Consider the following 12,904-nt stretch of genomic DNA (forward strand, 5'->3'; position numbering starts at 1 on the left):
CCTAATCAAAGAACATTCTCTGTTCCCTGACTAGATTTCAGAATTGCTTTGGATCACAGGCTGCTATATGCCTCCCATTCTTTCACTCACCACAGCGAGTATCTATTGTGTGGTTAAGAATTCCTGTCTCAGGGCGCCTGGGTGGCTCAGGTGGTTAAGCCGTCTGCCTTCAGCTCAGGTCATGATCCCAGGGTCCTGGGATCGAGCTCCTTGTCAGGCTCCCTGCTCAGCGGAGAGCCTGCTTCTCCCTCTGCTGCTCCCTCTGCCACTCCCCCAGCCTGTGCTCGACCACTGTCAAATAAATAAATAAAATCTTTAAAAACAATTTTTTTAAAATTCCTGTCTCAAAATTGTATATGGAGTGAATGGCAGGTGGGGTAAAACTTGTCTTCTTAGTTCACACGTATCCAAATCAAGAGGAGCTATATCCAGAAAGCCTCATCCACATCATGACCTAATGCAGATCATAAGGTAATGGACTTTGAACCTGAGGTCCTAACTGAATGAGATTTCTGGGCATCTTAGGAGGACTGAGTACTGCATGGTGGAGAGACACTGAATTGTCCATCAGAAGAACTGTGACATAGTCCATCTGCAAAGATGGCTACCAACAATTCTTCCTATTCCTGAATATACACATGCTACTCCTCCCATCAAGAAGTGGAATCTAATTCGCCTTCCCTTAAACCTTGGCTAATACTGTGTTCTGCTTTTAAAAAGAGAATGTGATAAAAATGATGCTGTGTAGTTTCAGGCCAAAGCCTTAAGAGACAGAGAACTTTTGTTTTTGTTCTCTGGTTACCCTAAATCACCATGTAAAGGAAAGCAGGCTATCCTTCTAGAGAGAAGCCAAGAAGAGAGAAAAGCCCTGGTTGATGAACAAATAGACCATCTAGAGAAGAAATGAGGTGTCTCAACTAAAAGCTAACACCAAGGCCATCTTGGATCCATTAGCCTCATTCAACTTACTTCAGTCAACATCTCATGGACCAAAGCAAGGTGTCCCCTGCCCAAACTCCTGACCTAAAATTTGTGAGCAATAATTTTTAGAGTAATGGTTGTGATTTTAAACCACTAAGTTTTGGAGCAATCTCTCACACAGTAATGGATAACTAATACAGGTAGTGAGTGCAGCGAAGACCACAAAGGAAAAGTACTGGGTACTTTCTAAAAGTCAGTATTAGAGATGCAAATGTAATCTGGGAGAGAGGGAAGGTCTCTTGAGAAGTGATATATTTAATAGTGGTTATTTAACACTATTTAATAGAGGGGGAATTATGAACAGGAATTTTGGTTGATTTTAAGTTACTATTTTCCTAAATTTTCAACATTACACGTTTTACTTTTGAAATAACAACAAAAATATTATTTTGTTAAAACTTCCTTAAGGATATTGTTGGCTTTCTTAAGTCTAAAATATATTTTCTCATGACAAAATATGCAAATATTTCAAGAAATAACAAAAGTTTTGGGGCGCCTGGGTGGCTCAGTCGTTAAGCGTCTGCCTTCAGCTCAGGTCATGATCCCAGGGTCCTGGGATCGAGTCCCACATCAGGCTCCCTGCTCGGCAGGAAGCCTGCTTCTCCCTCTCCCACTCCCCCTGCTTGTGTTCCTGCTCTCGTTATCTCTCACTCTGTCAAATAAATAAATAAATAAATATTTAAAAAAAAAAAAAAAAAGAAATAACAAAAGTTTTATATTATTCTATGTAATTGAAGAATGGAATGTCCTGATTATACAAGCATTCCAGGAAATAAACAGCATATATTGGTTTAACAATTTCTGAAGGATTAGAATGTGGTAAAACACAATTAACCTAAAATTATACTGCTTATAATTTAATATCACACTGATATTTTGGAAACGTCTTCAGGTTTACACAATGCATCACAGTTACCATTGTGAATAGATGTGGAATGAGAGAAGTTAAATAACTCTCTCATAACAGAATTAGGAGTAGAAATGATCCAAAAAGAGTGCCATAATAGACTAAAACCAACAAGGAAAAATTAAACAGTAGTAACTAAGGGTTAAAAAGAAACCACAAAAGTACAAGAGAGAAAATAATCCAACTTAACTGTAGGAAAAAGCCTTGGGCTTTAGCTGGCCACAAATCTATTAGCCAATAGCAAGTAAGCCATATCAACATGAAAAATGTCAATGTGATCTTGGACTTCATTAATACATTTAATTAACAAATATTTACTGTAAACCTATATAATACACCATGTATTTTACTAAGAGAATATAATGACAAGATCCAGGGAAGGAATAATCTCACCATATTTAGAACTAGTCAAACTATATATGGAGTCCATGTAAAGGAAATGGATGAAAAAATTAGGAGCACCTGGGTGGCTCAGTCATTAAGCATCTGCCTTTGGCTCAGGTCATGATCCCGGGGTCCTGGGATCAAGTCCCGCATCGGGCTCCTCACTCTGCTGGAAGCCTGCTTCTCCCTCTCCCACTCCCCCTGCTTGTGTTCCCTCTCTCACTGTATCTATCTCTGTCAAATGAATAAATAAAATCTTTAAAAGAAAAAATTAGACATATGTGACCTACAAAAGGAAGACTTTCTAATTTGAATACTGCCCTAAAAGAAGAAAGCTCTTTAAAAAATTCATTTTACAAAATAAATTAATGACTACTATGAAATGGGCATTGTGCTAGGCAGTGGGATACAAGTGGAGAATAAAATAGGTATTGTCCCTGTCCTCATCCTACTTAATAGTCATATGAGCATCCTACCACTGGAAGACCTTTAGCAAGTACCAAACAATAATCTGCCAAGCATATCATAAAAAATATTCAGGTACTTTGCATAAGGATGAAATAAATGAGCTCCAATGTTACTTCCAAATCTAAAATTTTATGATTACTTACTTATAGCATAAAAGAATGTTATTCTGAGATAAATGTCTAATGAATAAAAGGCAGACACACACACACACCCCACTCACATACACACAGAGGTTTTTAAAACATTATCACCTAATAAAAAACCATGTCAATTCACATGTTCAGCCTTTATAGGCAAACTACTCAAAACCAACTTCAATCCACATTAGAAACACCCAATCTCAAATTTTTACATCATTTCAAATAGTAAAATTTTTTAGAAGATTTTTTTATTTTTAAGTAATCTCTACACCCAATGTAGGGCTCAAAATCACAACACTGAGATTGAGAGTTGCAGGCTCCACTGACTGAGCCAGCCATCCCTCAAATAACAAAAATTGTTTTTAAATCTCTTTATCCTAATGATTATTTTACCCAGTGAAAATAATTCCAAAGAAATTAATACTTATGATTTCTCTGGGATTTCTTATATTAATCAATATACCTTTCCATGGCTTTAGCTGTATAAGGCAAATGCATTTCAATACTGTGTTCATCTTCATCTGTCTGCAGAGACATGCGTTCAAACATTCCTGTCTTCCATAGTTCTCCGTAAACTAAAGAGATTTCAAAATATAGTAAAACAGATATATTAATGTATATCCTTATTCTGTGAGACTCCATTCAGTAACAAAAACTATATGCTTTGGCAAGAGACAGAAGTACCACATAATATTTTCCTTCATTTTTATCTTTAAAAAAGAAGAAAAAACTAGCTTTTTACATACCAAACAAAGCACTAATACATGTGATGACTACTCAGCATTTTCGTATGTTACACAGTTATATAAAAATAATCATTTAAAATGTTCATCAGTTCTTTTTATTACATCTAATCACCTCTGGGGCTAAGTTTTTTCTTGACTTAAGCAGCACATGCCAACAAGAACACAGTTGATTAGAACTCCTAGTAAAACATGGCAAAGCCACTGCTCTACCTACTTGTGAGGTTAATGATACAGTTTTTAAGTTTTGTTTTGTTTTATAACAAAATCTATGGGATTATTATTTCCCATCTCAGATGTCTGCCATACAAAGAACAGAAAATTCCTATTAAGCATGCTATTTTCCTCAAAATTAAAAATTAAGCTTCTGGGACAGATCAGGACATAAATTCACCATAGTATCATGCCATAAATAATTCTAAAATGATCTAGTAATTCAGACCCTTCTGATGAATTACACTTAAAAACTGATATGATATAATAAGAAAAAGATGAAATTTAATATGTAAAAAAAGTGATATAAGAATATTTTTGTTTTATCATAAAACAGAACCAACATTTTTATAACTACATTCTTAAATGGGCTTACCAATATCAAAGAAACAAACAAATGATGGCATGACATTTTTCTGCAAAATCATACCTGATTAAATATCATCCATTCCTTTATTAGGCAGCTATCTAAAACCAAAATTTTCTGAATGCCCCAACAAGGTTTTAAAAATAAAGTGTGTTCCCTAAAAGCATCACAGGGAGTAATAAAGCTAGTTATACTCCAGTTTCATTAGTAAAAATTATTCTAACAATAAATTACTAATACTCAGTAATAATTAAAACCCCATTTATGAAAAATTAGGCCTAAAAAATAAGGAAAAAGAGGTGATTGTCTATTTTGCAAATGGCTTCTTTCATCCTACAGAAGAATTTGTTCCAAGATTTCTTGAAACAATAAGCACCCAACATACTTAAAATATAAAGTGATGAACTGGGAGAATACAAAGCAAGCTCATGAAGATGGCTTTTGGGAAAGCAAATGGAGTTAAGGGGAAAATTCTGAGTCAATTGTGGATGGTAAGTACAAGAATATTTGTTTCACTATTCTCTCTACTGTTCTATATTTTTAAAATTATGCTCCCCATTCCTCCAAAAATACTATTATAGAATCAAAAGATTTTAATTTACACATTCAATGTATAAAATGAGACACAACTAAATAAAAGGTGTGATTTCTAGAATCCTACGGAAAATATATATCAAAATAAGAGACATGTTTTAAAAATAAAACACACTTAAGATTTATGAAGCACCTTTGTTTCAGTGTTTCACTTTTGTTGCCCCCATAAAAATCATTTGAGAAGAAATAAAGGCATTATCATCATGACCTATTTACAATGAGGAAAGTAATATACACAGAGTCAGACTAACATGCCCAGAATCTTTCTTCAAGTTGTTGTGGGTACTAATTTCTTGTCTCTTGTCTCATGGTGAGTACAAGACACTTCCCTGAATACACATATAATATGAACAGGCTGGAGACTAGTGGATCTGACAGATTTTTGTGGCTGGCAAAAAAAACTCTAGTTGTCTTTTAGGCATACAGAAGATCTTCTTTCTTTGTTTTTGCTTTTTGCAAGTAAGTTGAAATCAATTTTATCTTTAAAACTGAGATTTTACTTATAATATTCATATTTTTTATTTTTTTAATTAACTTATTTTAAAAAAATCTTTAGCTGTTTAAAAGCTATAAGATTTCTAAAAGCTATAAGATTTCTATATACTTACTCTTTTGGTCAATACGAAGGTCATACAGAGGTGTCCTATATATATCCACACTGGAAAGTGCACATCGAGAGAGGGGCACATGATGAGAAGGCCCAAGGATGAAAATTCTCCGGCTAGGAGATATACAACAAAAAGCACAGAACAATTGTACTTCTACACAAACCTTATTAAATAAAAGGGAAAAAAATAAGTAATTTTTAAAAATCACATGTGGCACCATTTTCTTTCTTGACTGATTTCATTACCTACTATTATGAGCTAAACTACATACCCCTAAAATTTATGTTGAAGTTCCACCCCAGTACCTCAGAATGTAACCATATTAGGAGATAAGGTATTAAAACAGATCATTAAGTAAAAATGAGGCTATTCGGATAAGGCCTGAATCCAATGACTGGTGTTCTTATAAGAAGAGGAAGAGATATCAGGGACACACATGCACAGAGAAGTGACCATGTGAAGAGGCATCAAGAAGACAGCCATCTGCAAGCCAAGAAGAAAGGCTTCAGGAGACCAACCCTACCAGCACCCTCATCTTGGACTTCCAGCCTCCAGACTGAGAGAACATAAATTTCTGTTTTCAGCCACCTACTTCATGATAGTTTACTATGGCAGTGCTTGCAAACTAATATACCCACAACTGATATGCTCCTCAGTTAATTAAGTTCAATTCCTTATCTTTGTCTTTTTGTTGGACCATTTAAAGAAAAAAAAAAAAACATTTTCAACACCTGGGCGTATTAGTTACTGATTTAATGACCTACAGTAAATCAACTGCTATGCTTAAAATCATCTCTGCATTCATAATGCCTAGGATACAGAAGGTTTTCAATAGCTATATTCATTGAATTTAAACATTTCAGCTATAAATAAAATCTCAATATTCTAACACATTCTAAACTTGCCTCATAAGATCTATCAACTTTAATAAACTTTAATAAACTTTATAAAACTTTAATAAACTTTAATAAAAATACATGATAGTATAATTTCTAAAACTCCCTACAAAATATCATTACAAAGAGCCATTCTGATAAAGCTATTTCCACATTTCTACCATAGCAGAAAAAAAAGGAATCTTGTTGAGAAAAATTCTGTATAATAAGCTTTCCCTGTTCCCATTCAAGTAGATAGAAGTCATTCTCAAAAACAAAGAAACTTGATTATGTGTTATTTGCACTGTAGCTAAAGAAAAGAAGTGGGCTAAACTATAGCTTAAATCTTTACAATCCCTCTATCTTGACATCAAGAGTAAAATTAACTTCCCCTCATTTTATCTCAAACATCACTACAATCTAAATTCCAAAACTATCCATTTTCTCTGTTCTCCCAGATTCAAATGAGCGAAACCCACCCCCAACACACACATACAAATTTACTTTTGAAAAACCAAAACTAGGAGAAAGAAGGGAATAGATGATAAGCTATGTACCTAGAAAAAATTAATTATACTCATTGCTCAATTAATGGACAAAGACTGAGACATGAGCTAGTTCTTTCATATCAAAAACTTGCAAGCCAAGGAATGTGCTTAGGCAATATATTTATTTTCATAAAATTCAATCACAGTTATGAAAATTAACTTATTGTCTGCTATATGTTACTTGCTGTGGTGGGGGGAGGGACGGTAAGGAAGATGTAGATAAGGAAAACAGAGATTCTCAGTTTAGAGTCCCAAAATTTCCTCAAGATGTCACAGATAGCAAACATAAGACTTCATCCACAGGCCACTTCTAGTCTTTTCATCCCCTTCCTCCACTGCCAATACTCACTTCTTATCATCACCACTATTAGCAAAGTCAATAGCCACTTCCAAAAAAAAAAAAAAGATCACATCAAATTTAGACTCCTAAATGAACAAAAGTGGTAACCATTATGCTCTCCTATCTTAACAGTACATAAACATCATCACAAGTTTTTATATTAAAGGGACATAGATCATGGTTGAGTGTTTAGGTGACTTGCCTAAGGACAAGTATTACATGAACCAAGAATCAAGTATGAAAAAGAAGGCATTTTCATGATTGAGGAATGCATTTCTATGACAAGACGAGGAATAGAATATTTAAAATCAGAACGCTCTTAGGAAATCTAGCATATATAACTAAAATATGAAATGACTTTTAAAATATCAATTTAAACTCAAGACACAGATACATTTCTAGGTAAGTGTAACAAGGTTCTAATAGTGACCAAAATACAAGCACTACTCCAGAAATAAACACTGAAGGTCACCTTGGAAAGCCTAATTGTCCCCTGCAATATCAGACTATTTACTTTGTTGGCCTTTTTTGCCAGACCCAACCTAGATGAAAAGATAAGACTGGTGGAGAAAAGAGCTCCCACCGCCTGAATTAGACAATTGTGTACTCCAGTCTAACAGAAACTCACTCATATGCAACACAGGGAAAAAGAGGTTTAGGTCACATCAATATGAAATCCTTATAAGTGATAAACCCAAAAATAAACCAAAAAATAGGCTAGACATCATTGAAAAGAAGGGGGAAGGGACGCCTGGGTGGCTCAGTCGGTTGAGCGGCTGCCTTCGGCTCAGGTCATGATCCCTGGGTCCTGGGATCGAGTCCCACATCGGGCTCCTTGCTCGGCGGGGAGCCTGCTTCTCCCTCTGCCTGCCTCTCCCCCTGCTTGTGTTCTGTCTCTCTCTGACAAATAAATAAATAAAATCTTTAAAAAAAAAAAAAAAAAAGAAAAGAAGGGGGAAAAAGTGCATATTAGTAATCTAAAAATGGGTCTCTTTGTTAGCTATATGCTAACAAAAAGAAAATTAATAATGTAAATAAAAAATAATGCATTCTCTTTGGGGGGAGGGGCTAGATTGCTAGATCCATAAACACCAAGGCCACAGGAATATTTTGGAGAAAAATGAGTAATATAGGCATGGGAAGCAATGCCGCTTTCTCTCCCTTCAATTAATTGCGAAGTGCTTTGCCTTTAAATTAATAACTGATAAATATTAGCATATCATCACTGTTGTCACACATGTAAAAAAAAAAAAACCCTTAATATAAAAAAAAGTCAAGAGGTATTCTCTTAGAAATAAATGTAGTTTATGTATAATACCTCCAGAGAATTCACATTTGTATAGTACTTACTATGAGAAGTATAGGGCTGTGCAACCAATAAATAAGTTACCTGAGTATCTGCCCTCATAAATATTCAACTACTTATTTTAAATAATGGAACACAAGTAATTTTTTAAAGATGTTTCCTGGCAAGTAGAGATATCTTAACTAAATTAAATGTCATATGGCCCCAAAGAAGATTCCTTTTGCTCTTTTTTCTACCCTGAAAGGCTTTCTGAAAGATATGAATCAAAATCAAGTTACTATCTAAGTACATCCTGAGTTCCAGGTTTTCAATTAAAGTTTTAGTAATAGCAAAAGACTTTGCAGCAGTAAATACAACAACTTACTTAAATATATCATTTTTTAAATTCCTTAAACAACCAAAGTACTCCTTTTGAAACATAAATCAGATCCCATCACTCCCCTGCTTATCTTTCAATGACTTTTCATAATTAGAGGAGAAAATCTAAACTCCTTAAAACGGGTTCTGAAGTCTCAAATGCCCTGGCCCCGCCCCATCATGCATTACTTCCCCTCACCCCACCACCCCTTAATCACAATAGTTTATGTATACTGGTCTTGCAGTTCCTTTATGACTGGAACACAACTCAGCCTACTTCAAAGCCTTCACAAGTGCTATTGTCCCTTTGGCTTGGCTTAAAAATCATTTCCTCAGAAATGCCTTCCCCGGGGCGCCTGGGTGACTCAGTAGGTTAAGCGACTGCCTTTGGCTCAGGTCATGATCCTGGAGTCCCAGGATTGAGTCCCACATCGAGCTCCCTGCTCAGCAGGGAGTCTGTTTCTCCCCCTGACCCTCCACCCTCTCATGCTCTCTGTCTCTCATTCTTTCTCTCTCAAATAAATAAAATCTTAAAAAAAAAAAGAAAAGAAAAGAAAAGAAATGCCTTCCCCAACACCCATAATCTAAATCCAATCACCCTGTAACATAGCACTTCTCAAATTGTGAACTGTGGATTCCACAAGACCCTTTCAAGAAGTCCACAAAATCAAAACTATTTTCATAATAATCAGGAATTTATTTGCCTTTTCCACTGTGTTGACATTTGTACTTACGGTACAAAAATGAGGCTGGGTAAACCACTGGCACATTAGAACTGTGATCAAGGTAATGGAATCAAAATGTACTGCTAGTCATGTATTCTTCACCTTCACCCACACCAAGGTTTTTTGGGTATTTTTAGGCCAGTTTCACTTACTTTCATTAAATCTTAAATTCTGAGTACAGTTTTATAAAAATATTCTGTACAACAAAATGTATTAAATTGGTGGTGATAAATGCATAAAGCACTTTTGCTATATACAGAATTATGTCTTGGGGAAAACATTTTTGTGATTATGAGTGTGATCTAAACTAGACTTTTTTTTTTCATGGAACACAATTTTTACTTCAAAAAATGACTGTAGACAAATTACGGCTATTCCAATTTAGGTATCTGGCAGAAATTTTCTAGAAAATGAACAAAATGGGCCTGCCGACTTCGAAGAAAACATTGCCCAAGACATAACTGAAGCTTTTAAGTGAAAATTAGACTTTTGCAAAAGTTCTATCACTGTGAGATGGACAGCTTCCCAATAATTAAAGATATTTCTGATGAAATTTGTGGTGATATTAACAAATGTGATTTTTTGGCACTGTATGATGAAATGTCAACATTCAAAAGATCTGCATAATTCAATTAAGAAATAACTTCTAGGGGCGCCTGGGTGGCTCAGTCATTAAGCGTCTGCCTTCGGCTCAGGTCATGATCCCGGGGTCCTGGGATCGAGCCCTACATCGGGCTCCCAGCTCGGCGGGAAGCCCGCTTCTCCCTCTCCCACTCCCCCTGCTTGTGTTCCTGCTCTCATTCTCTCTCTCTGTCAAATAAATAAATAAAATCTTAAAAAAAAAAAAAAAAAAAAAGAAAGAAAGAATATCTTCTAAATGTTCCATGTAAGATACTCCAAATCATGCAAAGGTAAAAGATCCATTCAAAGCACAAGACAGTACAAAAGATGATCCTGGTTGACATGCAGGGAATGGATTAATGTGGAAGGTAAGAATGGAAGGTAGTGGAAGAGAATTTAATCTTCTCTCTTGGACTGTTATTTTTTCTCTAAACTTCTCATAGTTCCCAGAAAGATGTTCTTTCTCTATTTTTCTCAAAGGACTCTGGAACATTGCCAGTCTCAAGAAGGGCCACTTTTAAGAGAATATAGCTATGATTACCAATTATTTTTAATGCTTGGACCTTCAGATTTATTTATTCAAAATTCAATTATTATACACTAATTACAAAAATAAGCTGATCACATCTTTACACATCATTTGCCTTTCTTTTTACCACCTCCTTTATCATCATCTTAGTCCTTGGCTCTCTTTCTTTTTCTCTTTTTCATTCCATTCAAACTTTCTATCAACTTATTTAATACATGCTTTCTGCATCTACCAATATAGGTTCTATATCTCCCTATATATTACTAAGCCAAATTTAATTCAGGAGTACCGTTCTAGAAAATAACATTATCAAATAGCCTTGGAAAAGGCTGTCATATTAACTAACCTTGATTATAGTTGTTTATAGGCCGAAATGAAGTAAACTTTTGAAAATCTTTCCAATCTAATTTATTTTTGTTCTTACTCATGAAATAAATTACCTGAAATTGTATATTAAATATGTATTAAGAAGTACTTATTAAAGACACTCCTCAAAACATCATAAATGAGGCAGGGCTAACCAAAACCTCATCAATTTGGCAACATTATCATTTTATTTATTATTAAAAACTCACTAAAAATAATTTCCAACAAAGGTATGATACAATGTGCAGAGCACACTACATAAAAACAAAAAAGAACAGCTCTTTTGTTTAAAAATTTGAACAAATTGCTCAAAGGCAAAGGATGAGGCTGTGGGGAGAGACTTTCTTTTTACATCAGGGCTACTGTGAGTTACTTCTTTTGAATGACTATGCGTCACCTCTACTAACACAAGCCTAACCTAACAGTCAACAGCTGATGGGACTGAGACGACTATTTTACCTATTCGCAGTGTGTATAACCAGCGTACACGCTGGAGCCTCACACTGGTTCACATTTGTGAATTAACTATTTAAATAAAATGCTGGTCAGCAAATAAGTAATTTGGGTAGCTATTTCTAGCAGAAGCTTTTGAAAGTTCACAAATTTCTTATTTTAGAGAGCCGTATATTATTTAGTAAGTCTCAATATGCCAGAAAAAAATTTTAAAGCTAATTTCAGAGCTCTCATTGAGTTAAGAGCTAACATACTTCAAACACCATATTAAATTCACTGTCAGATTCTAAAATAATTCAGCTACCTCATCATGCCAATGAGAAATTATTTTCTTTCATTAACCACAACTTAACAAGTAGAATAAAGAATTTTAAATTACAAACTGATTAACATAGAACAAAGCGCTTTGCATTCTTAAAGATGCCCATCTCCTGGTTGCAAAAAAAAAAAAAATTTAAAAACCAAAATATTGGGCACCTGGGTGGCTCAGATGGTTAAGCATCTGCCTTCGGCTCAGGTCGTGATCCCAGAGTCCTGGGATCGAGCCCCACATCGGGCTCCTGGCTCAGCGGGGAGCCTGATTCTCCCTCTCCCTCTGCCTCTCTCCCTGCTCATGCTTTCTCTCTCTCTCTCTATCTCTGTGTCTCAAACGAATAAATAAAATCTTTAAAAATAAATAAATAAGTAAAATAAAAATAAATAAATAAAAACCAAAATATTTAACCTTCCTATATTTCCAGAACTAAACATACTACCAACAAAAGGAAAAGTAAAAACTAAATGTTCAGACAATGAAAAACAGTATGAAAGCTTTTCATAACCTATATAAGGTATAATAAATATATAAAAAGTTAAATTCCTAATGAAATCAAGTATATAACAATAAGCATGCCAAAACAAATTACTTCTGTGACAAAGTGGTTATAATTCCCAACCTTCTCCCACTTAAACAAAACTGTATATTACTTACGTAATAGATGGATCCACTTGTTTGTAAGCATGAGCAGCACAAGACCCACAGTACGTATATCCTGCATGGCTACAAAACAAAATATTTTTAAACTTAATCATCAGATTCAAAATCAAGACATTCTCAAAAGAAAAAACCTTTTGAAAGAAATATAACTACGGTAAACATTACAGAATTGAGTGTATAGATAAAAAAGCAATGTAGCTAATGGTGCAAATTCTAGCAGACAACAGAAAACACATAATTGTTCTATGTTCCAATTTTAAATTTTAAAAGGTGTTTTGTAATTTTTTTTGGTCTTAAGAACAAATTAAATTTAGATATTCCAGGCTTACTTGAAGTTGCTAATGTAATACTAATAATATGTGAGTTTTGAACATTCCTCTTCAATATTATTAGCAGACTATTA

At 34.6% G+C, this 12,904-nt stretch overlaps 1 protein-coding gene across 3 annotated transcripts in view; it reads right to left on the minus strand.

Annotated features, from left to right (window-relative positions):
• Positions 1–12,904, minus strand: part of MEMO1 (mediator of cell motility 1) — a 119,668-nt gene that overhangs the window by 33,867 nt on the left and 72,897 nt on the right. For 2 of the 3 annotated variants that reach the window (XM_032410241.1, XM_032410240.1), the window contains 3 exons: positions 12,496–12,564; positions 5,406–5,518; positions 3,344–3,455 (listed from right to left, as the gene is read on the minus strand). In XM_032410241.1, coding sequence (XP_032266132.1) covers positions 3,344–3,455; positions 5,406–5,518; positions 12,496–12,564 — 294 coding nt within the window. Of the gene's footprint in view, positions 1–3,343; positions 3,456–5,405; positions 5,519–12,495; positions 12,565–12,904 lie in introns of those variants that run through there. The other variant, XM_032410242.1, reaches the window with a different exon arrangement.

The sequence above is a fragment of the Phoca vitulina genome, unplaced genomic scaffold, assembly GCF_004348235.1.
Source record: "Phoca vitulina isolate PV1807 unplaced genomic scaffold, GSC_HSeal_1.0 scaffold12, whole genome shotgun sequence".
Classification (NCBI taxonomy): Eukaryota; Metazoa; Chordata; class Mammalia; order Carnivora; family Phocidae; genus Phoca; species Phoca vitulina.